We start from the raw sequence: 21,708 nt of genomic DNA, 5'->3' as shown, positions 1-21,708 counted from the left end.
GAGGGGGAATCTTCTTAAGACACCCGGCCTGGTCGTCAGTCGGGTAGCGTGGGATTCGACCGACCATTACGTCGGCCGCCTATCCACTAAATCCACCTCCCCTCTTCTGGCCCGGGACTACCTCGCGGTATTACTTCAGGAGCAGAAGCAGGGCTGACTTTGCCCTTCTCTCGAAACGAACTATTTAGAAAATGTCCTTTTGAGTTGGCGACTCTGGTTCGCGAGAGGAAAACGCAGAACGTCGGGTTTTGTTTTAACTTTTTGGATTTTCACCTTTTTCACGAAGTGCTGTTGGTAGGGCGGTAAGACCTCATTGGTGGTTTTTGAGTTTCGAAGAGAAAACGCAATTTGGATTTTCGTTGTAGAATTCGCGGATCGTTCAGTTTTTGCAACCTAACTTGGTACCTCCGAATGGTCTTCATCTCAAGAGGGTGTCGTCGAAATCGGAAATGCTAGCGCTTTCGAAGGACAAACTATTAAGCAATTTATTATTTTTAATGCGCTTTTCGCGCTGATTTCCGGTGATTACAACCAGCTGCGGCTACTGTTAATAATTAAAATTTTTTTTTTTTTTTCAAAAAGCGTTTAGGGGCCGCTTTAGTTAATTTAGTGCCTCATTTCGCAAATGTGAATGCTGATATTCGAGAGGGAGCATTTCGACTTGGAATATTGTTAAAAAGACGAACAACTTCCGTCTAATAACAAACAGCAATTGCGACAAAAATAATTTTGAAAAGTTGTAGTCACTTTTCGCTCTTGGTAATGTTGAGCTAGACGAATGTTGGTGTAATATCCCCAGGATTTTTTTCCAAACAGAATCGAAATTTTGAAAATTTAAAGTATGCAGCAGATGTTAGCTACTGAATAATTATGAATTTTCATAGTGATTATTTGCCCTTTGCGTTTTGAATCGAGACCGATCTCAGGAAAAAAATTTATAGGTGTTTAGCAAACAGTCCGGAATTTTCGCCATATCAGAACGATAAATGGAACTAAAATTTTGGAAATTTGGGACAGTTGGGAATAAATGTGATAAACATTTTCGAAAACGTCGGCTTTAAACAAATTTCGTATAAATTTTCATTACTTTCGAACATATAAAATTATTAAGCGTAATTCATTATACGTTAGAAGATCCTTTCGGGCGCTGACTCATCCAGCACGTTTAGGGTCTAAGTTTAATCAGTTCCAAGGCAGCTTTAAAAGATGCGAAAGACACTTACCGAACACCTCATAATATCAACTAAACTTAATCTAAATATTTTCGTATTTAACTCAATTTCTCATTTTCTTTACGCGCTTAATCTAAATGTGTCATCTTAACCTTGGTTTGATTTGAATGTGTTCCTCATAAAATTGCGTTTTTCGCGTGAGTTTATAACAAAATCAAAACTAACGTCATCCACTGGCTATTTGTATCAAAAACGTTCGGTCCCCGGACCGTGCCAATGATCGCTATTTTTGGCCCTCGTTTTGAGTGTCCCATATAAATCCGATCACTCCTAACGTCCATGAATTATGATCTTCCATGTAAAAAGGCCCTTAACTAAGTTCCATCCCTCGAAGACGATAAATTTTTGACATGGCCAACAGCCAAGTGATTAACCGTTCTCGGATGATATATTGTTTTGTTTATTCAAAATTGGCCCTTACTTCTTTTGATCCATTGTTCTAGAACTCTCTGCAGTGTTCCGCCATTCCCGGACGGCAGTAACAAATTACAATTAATTAATTGGGCCTAATTCGTTCCCTGTGACGTCTCCGACGACGCCGTAATTTCCTGGGACTCTCCGAGATTTAGGACCAAACACGGTTTTTCCCCGCCTGATTAACTATTATTATTCCGAAGACCGGAAATTGACGACCGCCATTTGCATGATGATTCGAAGATTGATGGATTTTTTCATGCTTAAATTGGCCCTTTTGTGAATCAGCTCTGTGTGAGTTTTCCGGTTATTTAGGTTGAGGATTAATTACTTAATAACTTGCAGAATAACGTATTTCGTCTTCGTTTTCCTTTCAAAATTGCGCAGGTTCGAGTCCGGATACGACGTTTTCAATGAAATTCCTCGAGGAAAATTCATCAAGATTACGTCAAAGTGACGTCAAATTTCTAACAGTGGAGACTGAAGGCCCCTTTTTTAATACGTTTCTTTAACGTTTTTCTTTGGGAAATAAACATAAAACGTTTTTTTTTATCTTTCATTTATCTTATTAATAATTTAATCAATTACACAAAACTTCCTAACTAATCAAAATAGAAAAACTTTCCGAATCCCATTCAGCGATCGTTAGTCGCGATTCATCTACTCGTCTATTCCAGTTATTAAACAGAATTACCGGATAGCTTCAATATCGCAATTATACCTTTTTTCTTCCCAAGGCATGCAATGTTGAATGCATGTATATGTGGATCGAAAAGTGTGACTGTAATTATTTATCCATTTTATTTAGTTTCATTTAAAATATTTATCAATTTAAATTATTTTATTAAATTTAAATTAAGTTCCCCAGTGGAAATGGGCCGGCCTCGAATGTAAACAAGAGAAAACATGATTGCCGAGGTAAGGCTTATCAATGGGTTCAAAAAGCTCTTATGTAGTGACCAGATCGGATTAAAGTGTTATTGATTTAGTTGGTAAATGGGGGCAAATCTGCATTAAGTGTTTATGTTGAAAGCAATTAGGTAATTAAGAATTTTGAGTGTTATGTTAATAGCGGTTGGAGAGGAGACAATAACTAGTTCTTAAATTTGTTGATTCGAGGGGCTGAAAGTTTAGGAAGAAAGCAAATCGAGATGATGAGCAATCTGAAGGGAACCTGATCAATTTTAGGGAATAGATTAGTCTATGGAGACTTGTGAGCTATTGCATGAGAGTATTAAATAAATGAGGAGAAAACTATGAAATGAAAAATGTAGAAGAGTCATCATTAACACGTGTAGGTTGAGAACTTTTAGCGTTTGCGTAAAAGTAGATACAATGAATATGAAGAAAGTTGCAAACTTACAACATGGAAATTCGCAAGTAAATCTTCTCTGTAGCCATAGCATAAATGACCACAGCATAAAACACAAAAAATTAACAAAGAATGAGTTGTGGTTTTGACGTGTGAGTCAAAATCGAGATATAGAATAAATGGATAAAAAACTTATCCATTTTCGGACAAAGGGAGCGCAAAACCATTATCTGCAGGTGCGTAAGTGCAGCTGCTTCACCAGCCTTTTTTCTCTTGTCTTGGCACTTAATTTCTTCAATTGCCTCATTTATTTTGTTTCTATTTATACTCAATTTCATTCTCTATCTGTCTAAAAGAGTAAATTGCACCCAGTAGAATTACTGCAAAGAAGATTTGCTCACGAACTTCTATTTGGCAATTTTATTACTTACTTAATATAGATCATTCGTTATCGCACTTCTATGTATGCTAAAGATTTGAAACTTTATCCTTCGCAGAAGACTTATCTATTTAATCAACATCTTTACTATATGTAGGCATTCGTTAGATTTCTGGAGGAAACTGGATACTCATACCCCTTCAATATTTGCAACAAAACCACCACTATAGGCTTAACTCATGTAAATTGCATGGGGGTTGTTGACAGGGCTATTCTGTTACACCAAAAAGCGATGAAAATAGGAATAAAAATTCCCTGTTTCGCTGTGAATAAACGGAACGGGAACTGGGAATAAGGGCTAGAAAATTGCCCTTTCGCAAACTTTTGGATTCTTACGTATATGCGGTATCCTGCTAGTTAAGAAAAATATTTACCTTTTCGCCCTTAGCGGTATTTCGGCTCTTCTTAACGTGGGAAGGAAATACAGAATTTTTTTTATTCGGAAATAGGACTTTTATTTAATAACGTGGATGTGACTGGTTAAAAAATGTTACTTTTCACTATTATAACACAGATCAAAGGATTTTTTTTATGTATTCCATTAAATTTCGATGTAACGAAAAATTATTACAATACAATCTATTTATAGCTTCGACTTAATAAGCAAAGTCTGGAAGCGTTTATATACTAACGGAATTCTAGCGTAATGCCTGCCCTGAGAGAAACCTGCAAAACGGTTTTGTCTCTGGGGCACTATAACGGTCGTTTAATCCGCTTATCCGCAAATAGACACGGTCGTGGTTCGTTTTATATATTACATTCAGTTGGTCAATGGCAATATCAGAAACATTGATTAAATATGAAAAAAAGCTTATATAACCACTGAGATTAAAGTAGTTTTTCATGCTATTGAATGGGAACCACTTCACTCACAAATCCATGTTTAAAGCCCTTTCTACAACAAATAAGCTCTCCCCTTAAACAAGCAGGAAATTTGCATACATAAAGCACTGAAATTTCCTTCCTGCGTGAGTCACCTGAAGGATACGTGTGTGCCCCATGTGCGGCATCTCAGGGGCGCATTTCTATAAGATTTACGGGTCTATTGTAGCGTCTTTGGGGGATGTTGCCCTTAGATAAGAAGCTTTGAGGCGAAGGCCTCCAATTCTAGGGGGAACCGTGCTGGGGCCCAACAGGTAAAATTGAATATTTGTCAAACCCGTTTCGTTTTAGGGCTTCAGCGGGGGTTTTCTTTGATTATTCGGTATTTGTATTCATTGGAGCATTTCGATCGTTTTTTTTTTGTTTTGGGCTAGTTTAAATTCTATGTGGGAAGAAATTTCGTACATACGAAATTTAAGTCTATGTAAACGTGCATTGGGATAATTGGGAAGTGGCATGGAGACAATAATTTAACCGCAAAATTTTAATGCAAATCTGTTGCTTTATTTTTGGTAGCTGAATGTAAAGCACAAATCGTGTGTGCAATACAGTTTGGATATGCGTTTAATATTATTTGTTTAATTTAACAGGGATGAGAAAAATACAGTCAGTAACATTCAGGGATGTTTTTAATTGCAATTGATAGAAGTCTTGCTCATGAAATATATTATTTAACTGCGCTAGATAATCACTTTGCTATACAAAATGAGTTAAATATGAAAATATCGATTTTTCGATTTTTCAGCATTTTTTTTTTCAAAGTCTGATATTAATTTTGGTAAATTGATTTTTTGATGCTGGCGCCACCTAGTAACTGTCCCTGCGAATATGTTTTAGCCGTCTCGAATTCGCTCCACGGGAGCGTCCTCTGAATCGGTTTCCAAAGTTTAAATTTTCATTGATAGATGGCACCGTTGAGAATTATACATTGAAATAAATATAGGGCAGGATCTTTAGAATTAGTTCTTTTTTTGTTAATTTCATTGTTTATTTTTAGTATTTCTCAATATTGGCGATCACCACATTTCATAATTTCTGAAATTCTTCGTAGTTTAGATTATAAGGAAACCATATTCATTTGGAATGAGGGAACAGAAAGGCGTTCTAAATCCACTTAATATCTTTCTTATTAAGTAGTGTGGACTTTTACCCACTAAAAACTTTCCCTGCATCCCTTCAGGCTTTAGTTTAGCCATTTAATCCTTTTTAATGCGTCAGTCGTTTATCAGCAGATAGTGAACTTATTAAGAACTTCCAGCAAGTCCGTCGTTTGCTTCTCAGTTTCTTTCTTCTCAGTAGGAGGAAACCACATATATTTTACATTTTTAAAGAGTGCGAAATACAATTATTAGAGGCTCTTAGTGCACATCGAATTGAGGGATAGTCGATTTGTATATTTTATCAATTCTTTGAGATTAAGAAAATTGGAATAAATTTGGAATATTATCTGGTATTGATAAGGCTAATACATATAAAGGCCTTTGTCATATTTGAGCTGCGCTACTGATATCAACTCGAAAGGATTAAGCACACATAGTCCATGTGCGACACTAGTAAGGTTGCTTTGTTAATTATTCGAAACAATGTGAGGTATTTATAAAATAAATGCCGATACAGGGGGCCCCGTGTGACCGGACCAATCGACGACTGGCCAGTTCTAATTTTATAATTGCGGTGGACCGCCGAATATTTCGCGATTATTGTCGCGTATCACCGTCCAGAAAAACGGTTTTTTCTCTACTGACTAGCCCTGGACTAATTTGGCTTCAAATTAGTTTAAGGGCTGGAAACAAACACTTGGCTCGGATGCCATGCCTCACTCGGCTGCATGGCTCGCAAAATCCTTCTGTTCGTACAAAGAAGGGAAGAGGTTTTATTTACGAATGTCAGTTATTTCGCCCTTGTAGTGCTTTGCGGAAGTGTCGTGAAAGTGTTTGTGCAAGAGTTATTATCCATGGCATATTTACACTCGACCACTAGCCAGAAAAGTCTAAAGTCATCCTGTCCCCCATCTCTAAGAAGGTAGGACAGGTAATTATGTTTCTGGTTTTGGGTGATTTCAAAGTTCGAAACCATTTATCACGTCGCATTCAATCTTAAAACGAAGAGGCAGATGCCAGAAATGAATGTGAGGAATTAACATAGATATTTAATATAGCGGGATTGGGGGACAATTTTCAGCCACTCTAGGGCTGTGTTTAAGAAAATTGAATTGTCTTCAAGCCGCTACGCTCGTTAATCTTGTTTCCTTTTGAAGGAATCGTACACATCTTGCTTTAATTCTGCCAATAAATGGGAACCATGAATGACGATAGAATTTACTAAAATAGCAAAAGACATAATTCACCTACAATTAATGTATTTAAAATTGGATAATCTAAATAAGCTTAGGAATAAATCTCGGCCATTGTTCATAGAGGAAGTTGTCTGATTAATCTTTTATTAGTCCTCTAAAATGTATGCTAAATAATTGTTTTCCCATTAAATTAAACATTCAAAAACTTAGCACTACTATCCAATTTTCTCAAGCCGTCAGTTAACACCCGTAATTTATTTTCGATTCAGCATTCAAAAATAAACCATTAACGCGTATGTAAGGTAGCCACCATTTTACAAAAATAATGTCTAGAAATAAAGAGATTTCGCTTTCTTGCAACAACAATTAATAATTGGTGAATTACATCTGTCACATTTGAATTTAGATATTGTATCATCACAATTGCAGGCAAAGGTCAAGTTAGGCGATATGAATGTAAAAATCACAAACCACAAGTGCAAGAAAAAGTAAAAAAGTATGTGATAATACTAATTGACACAGGTGGCACTCGGGTGTGACGAACTGCCTTGAATTCTAACACTCATATGAGAATAAGTTACCTGAGCCACCAGGGGTGAATGACGGCTCACAACAAGAGTGTGGAAATCTTCATTGGTTCCATTTCCTGATTCATTGTTACCCTTAGGATTTTCATTTACTATGTCTTTCCTCCTAAGGGTCAATAGGTTCATTTAAGAACTTATTAAGTATATATAGTTGTATTTAAATGTGTCCTTAGTTACAGCATTAATTTGTCAATTTTCAATGAGTTAATTCGAAAAAGGCAGGTAAAAAATCTTGAAAACCGCTTCAAAAGGTGTTAAATACCTCTGAGGAAAATTTATTACAAACGCATTTCTGCTTATCATACTCGCGCTACGTAATCATTTTTCCTTATACTTATAATCCAACTGACACTCAATAGATCGCGCCACGGCTTAAATGCTAATTTTCGTTCAAAACACATTACAATCACCATTGTCAAGAAACTCTAATTTGCTCTGCTTTTCATTCCGTCTCAATTTCAACAGGATAAATCTAGGTTTTAGAGAGTCAAATTGAGATTTGTATTTCTCATCAACGTTTTATTACTCAGAGGTCGATACTAATTTATTGCATCACAGGAAAAAAGCTGTATACTAAATACTATTGCAGCGGTCGAATGTATGGTGACGGCAATTCGTGCCTAATTTACGATACCACCATAATTAAACCCCGACAAGTAGGAAGTATTAATTTAGATTTATTTCCATTGGGGAAATGTCCGTAGTAAAAGAGTTTCGCAGCGAAATGCCACAGACATTTGTTCCTCTCTAATGTAATATTAACTCATTAGAGAAACATAACTGTACATAAACCATAACTTCAAAAAAGGGGCACTAATTTTATTCCTCAATTATAGGGGGACGTTGAATCTCCTTTTTACATTCACTAACCAAGTTGTCCCATTTCAGCCCTCAAACCGGAAATAATTACTTTTCGTGGACGTCTTCCGCTTAGTTCTTTAATTGCTGCCGCTTTTCCAATTCCGCAGGATTGATTAATACTTATTTCCAGTCGTTATGTTGCATAAGTAAGTGCCCGTTTCTAAGTGACATTGCACAATCTGGTTTATCGTGCCGTTATTTTTGTCGTAATTTGAATTGAAATTCAAGGAAAAAATTTAAACATGATAGAGTATATATAATTGCATCCAGCACATTTTTGTCCGTAATAATTGGGTATAAGGAGGAAAGCTCATGGGAGTGTCGAGAGACACCAACACATCACTCACACATACCAAATATCAAATAGATGAAGGCTGAGAATTTTGAAACAAAACGTATTGGCCATAAATCATTCTCGTGCTCATCACCCCTTAAACCAGTGCGTGTTTCGAGTGCGGCAGGTCGTGTTTCACCCCACGTGACACCATCGACGACGCTCTTCCAGTGCTCGGCCGGCGCTCGGGCCGATGGGAGCCCCCGTTAACATGCCCCGAACCCGCGCCACCCTCGACGACGCCGCCGTCGCCACGTTCTACCAACAGAGAAGACACCGACCACACAGACACCAACATCAGAGGCGCAGGTATCAGCCAGGATTAGATCATCTTCTTTGTTCATCCAAAGAAGTTGACACTAAGAGGTGTCCTCCACGTGCTTTCGTAGTCCAAGGAGGTGTCTTTGTAGCACCCTGCACAAGATTTTGCTTTATGGAATGCGGATCATGGATGTTTCGATTACCTTAACCTAATCGGCCGCTTTTTATGTATCGATATTGTCCTGAACAAATTGCAATAATCCTGTTGACAATTGCGCTTTGGATGTTAGAGTTTAATGTAGCATGTTCCCTTCGATCTCCACTCGTTTCCTCCATCCACTCTGGAACCCATCCTTACTATTAAAAACTTATTTCCATCTTTTCTGGCAAAATTATGAACTTTTCCAGCAATATCAATAAGTTATCTGGAAAGTTGCTTGATGGTCATTTATAATTTGGCCCTTTTCCTGCTGCCATAAATTCGCTCTTCTCAGTGCACCGTCTTAATTTATATCCAACCCACATATACAGGAATGGAATTTCTTAAGTAAACTTATCGATCAGCCGGAAAACAAAACCCTATTGTGTATACTTATATGTTTTGTTTTCCTCCACAACAATAATAATTAATGCAAAGTAGCGGGGTGAAGGTCGCTCACTATAACAATAATAATTACTTCGTTTGCACGTGGCAATGGGGCGTAGTCTTGCTCAAGATCACTTTAGGTGGATATTTGACAACTAAGGGTGCTCTAAACTGTCTATCGATAATTTGATGCCATTGTGCAGGGTAAATATGCTTCTTTCATAGTTTATTGTGCAATAATTGTCAGGTCTTTTAACGTGGATTTCTATCTCTGTAATAGTCTCTTGATATAATATACTATGTCTCTGTCGTAGTTTAAATCAGGAAGCACGACATAGGAATTTCAAAACTATGTCACGCAATACTAATAGGATATAAAATAACGTCGATATTTTCGGTGAATCGTAAGCGCTAGAAGATGGCTAATGATAGATTTGAAATATCATCAATATTGGTTGTATTTATTAAGTTTTTGCGTTGTATTAACAAAATATGCAGCTACAAGATACGATTGTAGACCAATTCACACTTTTCCGCCTCTTTATTCAACTTCGGCTGAAATCGAGAATAATCGGAAGTGTCGTAAGCCAATGGCAAAGTTTGTTGATATGGCCGAATTGTGCGAACGTCAGTGAATTATATCAAGTTGTGCGCATTGTAGCGGGTTGTCAACCATTTTGGATTTTCAAAACAACCTCAATGAATTGTACCAAATTTCGATTTCTTTATTCAAGTTTTCCCTTCCTGACCAATTTTTAAACGAGGCTTTTCAGGCTTAAATTGACAAATAAAATTATTTATTCACTTACAGAACCGGATTGCCAAAAATATATTTCTGGACTCACCTGCAGTAATTTCAAAGTTTTTTTCAGATAATAATTTGGCAAAAAGGTCACGTATTCAATCTACCTCTAGCGCCGCTTATTTCAACCTTTCTCTATTCGCCTCTACGTATCTCTTCAGGAACGTGCTTTAGAACAGACCAACACAAACTTCTGAAGCTATACATATGTCGAGGCAGATAGATAATAATTTAATGACATTTGAACTTGCTGTATAATCTACTAAATTTAGATCCTTCTCCTCTAATATCTATCCATTTGAACCCTAAAATTAGATCCCTCTCCCAATTAGTCCCTCTTATACTTCTCATTTACACTGTTATTGAATTTCCTCTCACAAAGGCAGGAGTTTAAATCTGAGGCGAGTGCATCCTTTGTCCCTGAAATTTTAATGTCAAATGACGTAACCTAAAAAGCGGGAAGACAAGCGAATTTAAAAACAGGTAAAGGTCCATATAAAGCAGTTCAACGTCGATTATAGGGTTCATTGCCTCTGCAAAGCCCTTTTGATCCTGAAATTCAGTCACTCTAAAATAATTGTTGCTGCTAAATATAGGCCCGTTTCATTAAAATGACCTCAGTTTGTCAAGCGTAAATCTAGATAAAAATAATTTTATCCAGTTTCCTGGAAACCGCCACAGCAGAGAAATAATTATGTGTCAAGTTCATGAACTGTATGTACAAGGAGGTTAAAAAGAGGTCGGAAATCGAGAAAAAGTCTTATGAATTTGCAATGTTCATAATTATTTTTGTCTAGCGTCATTTTTAAAGAGAGAGAAAATTGAGATTATTTTTCCAGCAGGCATTTAGGGAGCCTAACGTGCTGATATTTTTCTGATATCCGATATGACTTTACAGAAAAGTTGAGAAGTTTTCCAATATTACACAAGGTGGTCTTTAAGTGATGGTACGCAGAGCATGCAATTTAAAAATTTCCGCAACATTAACTACAATCAATTGATACAGTGTGAAGTGATACTTCACTGAAGCCACATTTGATAGTTTCATTATTGTTTTGTTTCAATGAAGACTGTTTTGAAATAAAATTATACCTTGTGAATCAATTGAAATGGGCACACTAGCTCCGAATCGTTTGAAGGTAAATATTTCGAAAACGGTGGTTCCTCCTGATTTTTAAGAAGTATATCTTTTTGAGAAAATAAATGGAAAAATCCATTTTATCAAACACCGAATTGGGAATTTAAGCGACTAAAAGTTATGTGAAGTTAAACTTGAGAAATACGAGTTAAGTGGCGCTTTTAACTAACACCACAAAATAAATATTGAATTTGAATTTTAGCCGTCAAAGTACCTTTAAGGATAAAATTTGACCGAATTTAGAAAACTGTACAAGTTATAGAAAAAAAGTAAAATAAAATAAAAGCTTAGCACGTTGTAGTTCGGTTAATAGCGGTTTCCAAATACGGTTTCATAACGCAAATTGTTTTATTTCCATGTAAGATATCTTTCATTACTTAAGGACCACCCTGTGTAACTAAAAACGTCTAATGACGGCTACTTACTAAATATTGTATCGCTGTCATCCATCATTTTTTAACCCAAAAAACCAGTAGTCACAAATTCATCATTTTCCTAAAATTGATTATCCAGAAATGTTTGTAAACGGTTATTGACAAAATGGTGAAAGTTCGACTAGAAATCTTCACGACTCCTTAGTAGTAAAAAGCTTAAATTTTGATGCATATTTTCTCTGAAACTAAATGCGTTCGACAATTCTAATAATTGTTAGTAACTAAACGTCGAAACCTGGACTATATTACTTCATGCTTTGGCGTTCAAGAAAATTTTTAAAAACTACAATAGAAAGTGAGATACTAAAATGTTCTCCATCCCTGGAGATATCACACAGGTACCATTCAGTCTTGTTAAGGAAAACCGTTATCTTGGGGTGGCAATAAACTCACTCCAAGAATAGATAGCTGAAATCTATGATGCTCCCAGAGGATCCGGTGTTTATTTTGTGTGTCACTTATTGTCGCATATAACTAATGGCGGTAAACAACTAGAGGGAATTTTTCATAAGGTTTATGTAATATTAGATAATATATCCGCAGTTTGAGGACGAAATGTTTCCCGCCCTTTCATGGGCAGAGTCACCAAGTCTAGAAACAGTGCATTCCAGCTGGCACATTCCGTTTGTCGAACGGCACGGGGAGGAGCGGTTGCGCATAGCACAGGGCCGTCTTTCGCTAGAGCAAATACTAGTTACACAAAATTAAGAGACCGTGTTCTAAATCGTTTATTAATTTACGAAAATTACTCCCTATAGGAGAAATTTAATTACGTTACACTTGAAAAGAACGGCGGCAATATTGCTTGAAGTTTTCCAATGACATCAGTGTTATCTCTTACGGCGTGCGCTATGGTATAGTTATCTTGATTGTTAACAGATGTCAAACGCGACGTTGTAAATGTGCTATTTCAACACTGCATATAACGCATGTAACATACATTTTAATTCGATTTTATACCGAAGTTTCTAGAACGAAAAAAGCAATTTGAAAAATTCTCAAATTACAGTGGCTTCTCGAGGATTAATCGACGTTAATTCGTGACAGGATAACGACTACTATGACTTTCTGGAACCGTTTCCTGAATAAGTCCGTCCCTGTGTCCCCAAAAATCTTGCTGGCACTTCTCCACACCGTCGAGCAGCAGCTCAGTCGCAGTCGCTGCTTCCTGCAGCCCCGTCCAGCCAGGATACCTGCAGGACTGTTCCTGCTGTATGTTAAGCCTCTTTCGCAGCTTTAATAACCCTCTGCAGCCTATTTTCTGACAAAACAGCCAAAACTTTTCGATTTCCATCCAGATCTGTCCGTCTGTAGACACGCTAGATTATCGCTTAGTAGCAGTGCGTTAGTTTACTCGTTCCTGGCTTGTTATAATTTAATGATTTACGATAGTCACTTGATTTTTTATCCTGATTGTTTTATACCGGCAAATCGGAAAGATCTAACCTCAAATTTCGGTTAAATACAGGGAGTTGAAATATGTGCTGCCTCAAAGACGTTCAATATGTTCGCTATGACGGAGTATTTTGGGGAGTTTGCTTTGGCCAGGTAAAATGTAGACCTTGTAGATTTTAATTTTGAGATATCTCCTACTTATTGCGAGAGTGCTAAGCTGGCTTAATCAATCTTGAGGAGGATACAAATTGCCGACTGGCAGCGGTTTAAGCCGATTAGAAATCCGCAGTCATTATAATGAAAAATACTTGGGATTCTACGAGCAAATTCGAGAAGCATCTTGAAAAGAAGTTTAGAAAGAGGGGTGTTTTTGTAGGCAAGGGAAATTAGGATTTTGTTTTCATTAATGCAATTAAGTAGTAACTTGATTATATTTTAGAATTAAAATTATGCTTTTTCTCTACGAAAACATAAATTTCAAATAATAGCATAGAAACTCAAGCGTCCTCTATTATGCGTTATTTAACATCCCGCTGGATCGATCAACACTCTCCTTTACACATCGATTTTCCTTGGATTCAATTATTAGAGCCATACATAGAGGGAGCTGCAATTCTGCACGTTAAAGCCCTCCTAACAGAGACTTTTCTGTGGAAGGAAAAAACAAGAAATTGATAATTTTAGAACCTTGACGAAAACCTATTGAGGTTTTCTATTGAGTCCAACGTTTCGCCTTATTTAATCCGTCCTACATCATAAGACAAAGGGTTAATACATCTAACAAATGAGCAATGACATGATTATGATGTCGTTAACTCAAGGATTCGTTGAGCAACACATAGTAAATCTGAAAATATCTCGGAACACAACGAGAATAGCACGAGACGTCCAGAAATAGGACGCGTGTAACCCATTTAGTACAGTCAACGAGATGTTTTGATTGTCGTTTTCAGGGTTTTTACAGCATTAAGGCCACATTGGGAACAAAGATTTCATATCGTCTTATTTATTTAAACAGCGTCGGCATCTAGCTCTTAAACGAAATCTTTAAGCTAAGCTTAAAGTGGAAGTTTCTAGATTATTGTTTCCAAATGAATTTGAAAGGCCGTTGGCGCTCTTATTTAATATTTCGTAGCTTTGTTGACGTCAGAAACTTTAAACAACCGTCGACACACAAACTTGTGGATAGACAGGATTAATCGGATCGTTTTGCCGGGTTTAAAGAACTAGTGCCATCTCGTGGATGTGCAAAGAAAATTAAAATTAATCTGAATTTGTAGTTCAGGAAGTGAGTTCACGATGAAAAAGGGGCTATAATAATAGGGATCATCTAGTGCAGTTTATTCTTGCTCCGCTCATATCCAGAAAATAGTATATCAAAGGTGCTCATCCCCAATTCGACACAGGAACCGTAACTGCAATGCGGATGGGGTCCCAGCCTCTATTTACGTTTTCAGCCTCACTTCGTCCAATACGTGGAACGTTACAGAGAGAGATTTTTCGACATTTTCATCGCTTTTGCTCGCAGAGGTCTGGTTTGAGGTTTTTATTTCGAATTGATTAAATTGCTATGTCGATCGGTTATTGATATTTAAGATTTGTTTCTGGCAGCACAAGCTATCCTTTAAGACAGTTTTTTTTTATCGAGTGTTAGAAGTGGGAAAACGCTAATTGAAAAAGGTTTTGGAAAAATAACAATCTTGCTCGAACTAACTCCGATCTCATTTGCTCTCATGCGGGCACTTCCAAGTTTTATTTATACGTCCAGTAAATGGCTCATCAGTTTAAGTTTAAATAGTCACGTTATTGCAGGTAACAGATAATACTTAAATTTTTAAATCTAACAAATGAAAACAAAGTCGTCTGTTAATAATATAGCCTGAAGTATACAGTTTCTATGCATTTCGTATTAATTTTGGTAATTATTTGACGCACTTTCATGTCTGCCGATTTCTCAGAATCTCCTCTGTGGGTTGAACGAAAATTTGAAAGCATTTGAGTCCCGGTCGCGAACGGTTTTCAGTATAAATGTATGTACCCATTTCGAAACAACACTAAATTCTTGATCAAACTGACTTCATCCATCCTAGCATCATGGGGATACTCTCAGCCCTCCACTACCAGCCTACAAAATTAGTGGGTCTGCAGCTTAAATTTCAATATTTATTACAAACAACCAGCAATCCCGTAAATTTTGAAGTTAAAACATGGTGAAGCCACCCGGTAAGAGATCCTCATTAACCCTTTTTAAGAACACGGAAATTATGAGAATTTTTAACATATTAATATCCTTTGTCTGGATAATAACATGGAGCCAGAAATAATGAGCGTTAACATTGCAACGAGCATGGTTGGCACCGAGCCAATTTCATCATCAGAACCTCCCCTGCTAAAATCAAAACCACCCGTTAGTAATTTAATTTTTCGCCCTCCCAGCAGAGCTGTTTTCTAGTCACGATAAAACTTTCCTTATGTGTAGCAGCTTTTATTCTCTTATACCTCACATGCATGGATATAGGAGTACGTATTCGTACTTATTAAATGGCGACAATGTATTAATGGCAGCGAACAATGGCCCTATTTCTGGGTTACAAATCGCTCGAATGGTGCCTTTGTGGCATGCATAATATTGTAATTTATAACGAAACACAGTACGGGGCGACAAGTGGACAATGTGTTACAGGGTTGGACGAATATTAATAAATAAATTTGAATCGGGGTTTGCGTTTGTTAAATTACCGCTTTTAACCCTCTTTATGCGATAGTTGTATGTGCAACAACATTCCATATAGGTCTATCAAAATATTGGTTTTGGTAATGCATCTCCCGGATGCATGATCCGGAGATTTCTGCGGTCCACCGGGCATCGTCGATAAGCCAATTTCGATTATCTGCGTACCCATTGCAAAGCATAGTCGTAACTGGATTTTCTTGTCCTTTTAACAAAAATTTTACCTTGTACGCCTATGACGGCGAAACGTAAATTTAATACTCTTTCCGTCCAACCAACTAGAAGTTCTAAAAAATGAAATCACACGAAAACGACGAAATGACAAAAAGGGGCTTAATAAAGACCCGAAATGAATATATTCAAATCGAGTTTGGCGGAGTCTTTTTTGGGGGCCAATGAGATAGATGGATTCCACTACTTTAACCCCTAAAAGCTATTTATGTACGTTTACGGTTCGACTGGTTTTTCATTTCGTTTCATTGGCTTAAATTAAGAAGTGTGTCATTTTTCATGTATATTACTTCTTTGAAGTGCGGCAACGTTGCTTTTCGTATGACAGATCGCGGCAGCAAATGGAAGTGTAGCATTGCACATGAAAGAATGCTCCCTTGTTGCCATTTTTTAATTCCTTGTGTGTCATACGATACTTGTTTTGTGCTTTGTCCTCCTATCTAATAAAATGTTTCTTTGTTTCAGGTAAGTTTATGCCTCAACAAGTTTTATTGCCGGTCTGCAACATTAGGAGGCTGAAATAGGGTATAAAATAGTTATAAACTGTGTTTATACTGATAAAAATGACTGGGAATTTCGAAAATATAAAGGAATTTCCTTGACGTGCGACCCACACGTAAAGTTATGGGTTTTAGAAAAGTTGCGGTCGTATAAAGTTTCGCAAAAAGATTTGAGGGGGAAAGTTACTTTTGCAATACAAATTTCTCGGGGTTAAGGGAGATTTCTGTTTTAAGCACTTTGCCCACAAATGTATCTGGCACAAGAGATTGTTCGAGTTAAAAATTCTCATTTCCATCAAAATAAACACACCGACAAATCTCCGGGCTGACACCCTCTCCTGGAAAGTGCATTATCTATCCAGTTGGAAACCTCAGATTGCATGTTGCCCCTCTTCTTCGTGGGGGCCCGTCCAGGACTTCGGCGTCGTCGGCGGCATCGCCATCAGTCTGGCTGGGCGTCTGGATGCGTCGCGGCGCTGACGACGCCGCTCACGTGCACTCCCAGCATCCCGGTTCCGCGGAATCTCGGTTTAGGTTATGTTGTTTTATTGTGGCAATGTGACCTTTTTACCGTGTCATAAAGTAGCCTTTGTTTGAGGCATCCAATATATTGAAGAGAAGTGGGAAATCGGGGGCATAAGTGTTGGGTGAGAACGGTTTTAGAAAAAAAATTGCCGATTTATTAAATGAATTTTATTGAGGAGCCGTCCAGAGGAGGAGTAATATCAAAATTCCGTAATTTCAAGTTCCTTTTGATTTTTTTTTTTTTTTTGGTTCTGCGGAAAAGTTGTTTCAGTCCAAATTCATGGTGGCAGTACGAAATCCTCGAGTCTCGATCTCAAAGCTTACTTTTTCCCGAGACAATTTCCATTTTTAAAATTGCTCTATAGACGCAAACAAGTTGAGGACCGACAAATTGGTTGTCTAAAAGACACAATTATTAATTGCCAACAATATTTGTATGGTGAAATTAAGCAATTCCGAGTAAGACAGAGGAGGAGAGTTTATTTCCAGCTGTGGAAAACAAGCGATTTCTGTGCCACCAACGTGCCAACCCGATTTCAAAACAGGTAGTTTTTGACGTCAAGCAGTGGTGTATAATCGGAGCCAAAACTCGAAAACTCACTACTAAACAGATGTTTCGTAGAAACTTTTTATGGAAAAAAAATCAAGATTATTATCTACGAATTGGGAAACATTAACTGAAAGGAAAATATGCGAAGCAGGTTTCATCAAAGATCAGTAAATAATCAGCCCGAAAATGAGAAATTCCACTTTAACAAAGAAAGTCCGTACCAGTTGGAGAAATATATATAAATAAACAACTCGGATATACGAGTACATACACATACGCATTCGTAGATGATTTATGGACAAGCGCGGAACCGGTTTCCAGATCCACACATGAGGCCCATCTCGATAATGGCCAAAGCTCCAGTTCGGGTTACCAGAAATCAAACCAACTATGACCCCTCAATATTTGGAGAAAAAAACTCGTTATGTGGAATATCTAAATGTCTACTTAACGTGCCAAAAAGCGAAGCGTAGGTAGGTTTACAAAACGTTTGTGCTTTAGCTGTGGTTATGGTTATCTGGAGCATCAAAACAATGGCCTTAAGTGTTTCAGACAATTGTGGTAATCGACGAACAGATGTTAAACTCTATTATGTTCGGGATTTATGTGTTTTTTATGGGGTTTTAAAAGTTATCCGAGCTTTCATTGACGTCAAACTCTGGTGTCGCAACGCAGAGCCGCAGATCGCGGAATGGCCCGATTTCGATTTTTTTCCATTGTCAACTGGGGCCCCCTCGTAAATGTCAATAGTCGTTTGAATTGATTCGCGAACGTTTTATTTATGAGCGAAATGATGTTCGGAAACGAATAAAATTTTTAGATAATTTGGAAGTTTTGGGACGATTTTGAAGCTCGCCTTGTGAACACATAGATCTGAATCGATGATTTTTTTCCTTCTTAAATAAAATACGTGTCAAAAACGATAAGTTTTCAACTATTTGACCGGTTTCGCAATTCTTACGGGTTTAAAGATATGGAAAAAATTAATACCTCAGCTCTCACGTTGCTTTTGATTTTTACTTTGAGATATTCTAAGTTGTGCTATTTACGAAATTTATTATAAAAATGCCCCACCGGAGCAGCTTTTTAAAGCTCGAATATAGGATTTTCCCGAGAACATGGGGCTTATTAATCCTTTTCCCAATGTGCAATACCACTTCGAAACACGTAAAACTTTCTTGTATATTGTGGCATCGAACTTTATATTTATACCCACGTGAGGCCAACATTAAACACGCCATTCGAGCCACTCTCTGTATCTACAGGGCATTAATCCCGTAACGTGTGTTAAACATGTCTTCGACCTCTCCTGTTAGTCAGTCAGGAGTGCTCCCGCAAATTATCGATTAAACTAATTGTTGGCAAAAGGAAATGTTGGCACTTTTATGTTGGAAGAACTGCCGTTTTGGAGAAAATAATGGTCTTCTGCTTTACCGACAGTAATTTCCAGTTTATCAGATCGAGGATCGACGACGTCGCTTATCGAGATCAGGGGAGCGTGTCGACAGTGGCAAAATTCGGTTCTTTTAGAGGAGAAAATGCATTAGAAAGTATTTCTCTGGATATCGTTTCTATCTCTTTCTCCGACCGGCACACACCCCGAAAGACTGCGGAGTCGAATATCCTGATGTGCAATGTCAATTAAAAAACGAACGCCATCGAATCCTAAAATCTGGAATAAACATCGTCCATTTAAAATTGTTCTTAGTTCCTTCAGGCCCGGCAGCTATCAATCTTTCTGGATCAAATTTAGCCGAGGAACTGCCGCGATCTGCCTGATTTATGACTTTTAAATATTCCCTTTGTGCGGGTTTTTTCATATTTAAAGAAGGAGTAATTCCGAGTATTTGTTCACGTTGTGGTTCTCGTAGAGCATCGATAATATTTTGATGTCTAAAGATTAAGGCTACTTTATCACATCCGCAACTGTTTAATATAGATTACAATGTGACGTATGTTGAACTAGTGATTTTATTTTCGACGAGAAACAAAAAGGCCTACTAATGAGACATGCAGATGATACTGGTTGGTGCTGGAGGGTAAGTTACACTGTCTGAATATTGTTACTATATGGAAATGAGTCTTTAATCTACAGTAGGTCAAAAAAGTATTCATACACCCAGGCGAACGACGTTTATTTACATTTTTTTCTTAACTTAAAAACAATTGAGATAAAAAAATAATTAATCCACACAAATAAGGCACTGTTTCAACCAGATCATCCTCTTCCAAATCTTTATCGTCATCGTCAAAAGTATCTTGTGGTATATCTTCCCACAAACACTCTTCCATAAGTTTTTTCAAATGGTTCTGTTCGTCTTCCCCAGAACACATCTAAAAAATTAATAGTCCGTAACATTTAGATGTCATATTTGAAGAAAAAAACCAACTTGCCTTGTTTAGTAACACAATTTTAACTTAGTTGTATACTTTTATTAAACACAAAACTAAGGCAAGGAAGGTCGTATGGGGAATTACCGTCCGTAATGAAGAAAGTACCGAGACGAAACGCACTAAATGACGTACAAAAGCGCATGCGCCACTATTAACGCATTTTATGAGACCACTGTGCAGCGCCACATCAGCAGGTGACGCATCACGGAATTATTTTAAATATATTAATCTTGCGGAATGAGACTCCGTGCGCGACCCCCGAAAGGTTAAACATGGCGGTGGAAACATAATGATCTGAGGATGTACGGCAGCAAATGGTGTGGGTAATTTGGCTTTTATTGAAGGAAACATGGATAGATTCATGTATAAAGATATCTTGGAGGCCAATTTAAAAAACAGTGCTGAAAAGCTTGGACTAGCTGAAGGATTCTACTTCCAGCAACCGAAGCATTCATCGAAATTAGTTCAGGAATGGTTGCTATATAACACTCCTCATTTATTAAAAACACCTCCCCAATCTCCCGATCCCAATCCTATTGAGCATTTATGGGAACATTTGGAAAGGCAGATTAGGAAAATGGAAATTTCAAGTAAAGAACAACTAAAAAATATTATTTTAAACGAATGGTCCAAAATACCTGAAAGTATTACTTGTAATTTGGTGGAATCAATGAATCGTCGTTTGCAAGTTGTGATTGATGTTCAGGGTTATCCCACAAAATATTAATGATTTCATTGTATTGATGTTTATAGTTACAAATCAGTTCATGTTCATTTTCAGTAGTGTATGAATACTCTTTTGGGCATACCTGAAGACATTTTCCTTTGATTTTCTTGTACAAATAAACAGTTTTTTGATCATTTTTTTTAGAAATCAGTGTTATAGTGCCTTATTTGTGTGGATTAATTATTTTTTTATCTCAATTGTTTTTATGTTAAGAAAAAAATGTAAATAAACGTCGTTCGCCTGGGTGTATGAATACTTTTTTGACCTACTGTATATTCAATAAAGTTTTCGAAAACGTTCACTTTTTATTTATAGATGCGACATTATACACTGACTTTCAAAAAAACCACAACACCAAGAAGAACGCATTGTATTTATCTGAAATTTTGGTATGATTTTAGACTTGTAAAGAGAAAAAAATTATAAAAAATTTCAAGTTCGTATTTTAATGCGAAGTTTTTCTTTACTTTTTTATCTGTGGCGATCGTTCTTTTTGCAAATTTTTCTACAGGCGGATAGCGATAAAGGTACTATCGTTAGTACCACATTGAATGTGTGGTAGGGCAAAATGCCTCGTGTACGCCAAAATGCAGTTCATCTGCAGTTAACTCCCTTCGAAAGGGGAAGAATTGTTGGTATGCACGAGGCAGGTTTACCTTTCCGCGAAATTGCACGTAGATTGGATCGAAACGCATCAACAGTGCTAAGAGCTCGGAGAGATTGGTCTAACGAAGGGTCAGTAAATCGCCATCGTGGTAGTGGCCGTCCAAGAATGACGAACCGACGCGAAGACCGACGACTCCGTCGTTCAGCGACAGGCGCTCCGTTTGAAACAATTCCGTCTCTTGGTGCTGACTGGGTAGCTACCCTAAATCGAAGGGTCTCCCTTAGTACGATGCATCGCAGAATTCGAAGTTTTGGACTAAATTCATATCGTCCTATGCGTCGGCTTCCATTATCGCGAAACCACAGGGTGGCCCGACTGGAGAGGTGTCGTCTGAGAGTGCAATGGATGGACGAGTGGAGAAGAATTGTGTTCAGTGATGAGAGCCGATTTTGTTTATGGCGATCTGATGG

General features: G+C 37.4%; 1 protein-coding gene across 8 annotated transcripts in view; it reads left to right on the top strand.

Annotated features, from left to right (window-relative positions):
* The window catches only part of shaker (Potassium voltage-gated channel protein Shaker), an 81,117-nt gene that overhangs the window by 13,745 nt on the left and 45,664 nt on the right, over positions 1–21,708 (top strand). Inside the window, exons 1-2 of one of the 8 annotated variants that reach the window (XM_066294960.1) lie at positions 16,891–17,082; positions 19,450–19,549. The exons of 3 other annotated variants lie outside the window; for them this stretch is intronic. In XM_066294960.1, the coding sequence (XP_066151057.1) occupies positions 19,521–19,549 (29 nt within the window). In that variant the 5' untranslated portion in view covers positions 16,891–17,082; positions 19,450–19,520. Of the gene's footprint in view, positions 1–5,978; positions 6,302–12,895; positions 13,127–16,890; positions 17,083–19,449; positions 19,550–21,708 lie in introns of those variants that run through there. 4 more of the 8 variants (XR_010733258.1, XM_066294952.1, XM_066294951.1 and 1 more) reach the window with 4 other exon arrangements.

The sequence above is a fragment of the Euwallacea fornicatus genome, chromosome 22 (genome assembly GCF_040115645.1).
Source record: "Euwallacea fornicatus isolate EFF26 chromosome 22, ASM4011564v1, whole genome shotgun sequence".
In the NCBI taxonomy this organism is placed as follows: Eukaryota; Metazoa; Arthropoda; class Insecta; order Coleoptera; family Curculionidae; genus Euwallacea; species Euwallacea fornicatus.
Note: the sequence above shows the minus strand (reverse complement) of the source record. Positions and strands in the feature narration are given on the sequence as shown.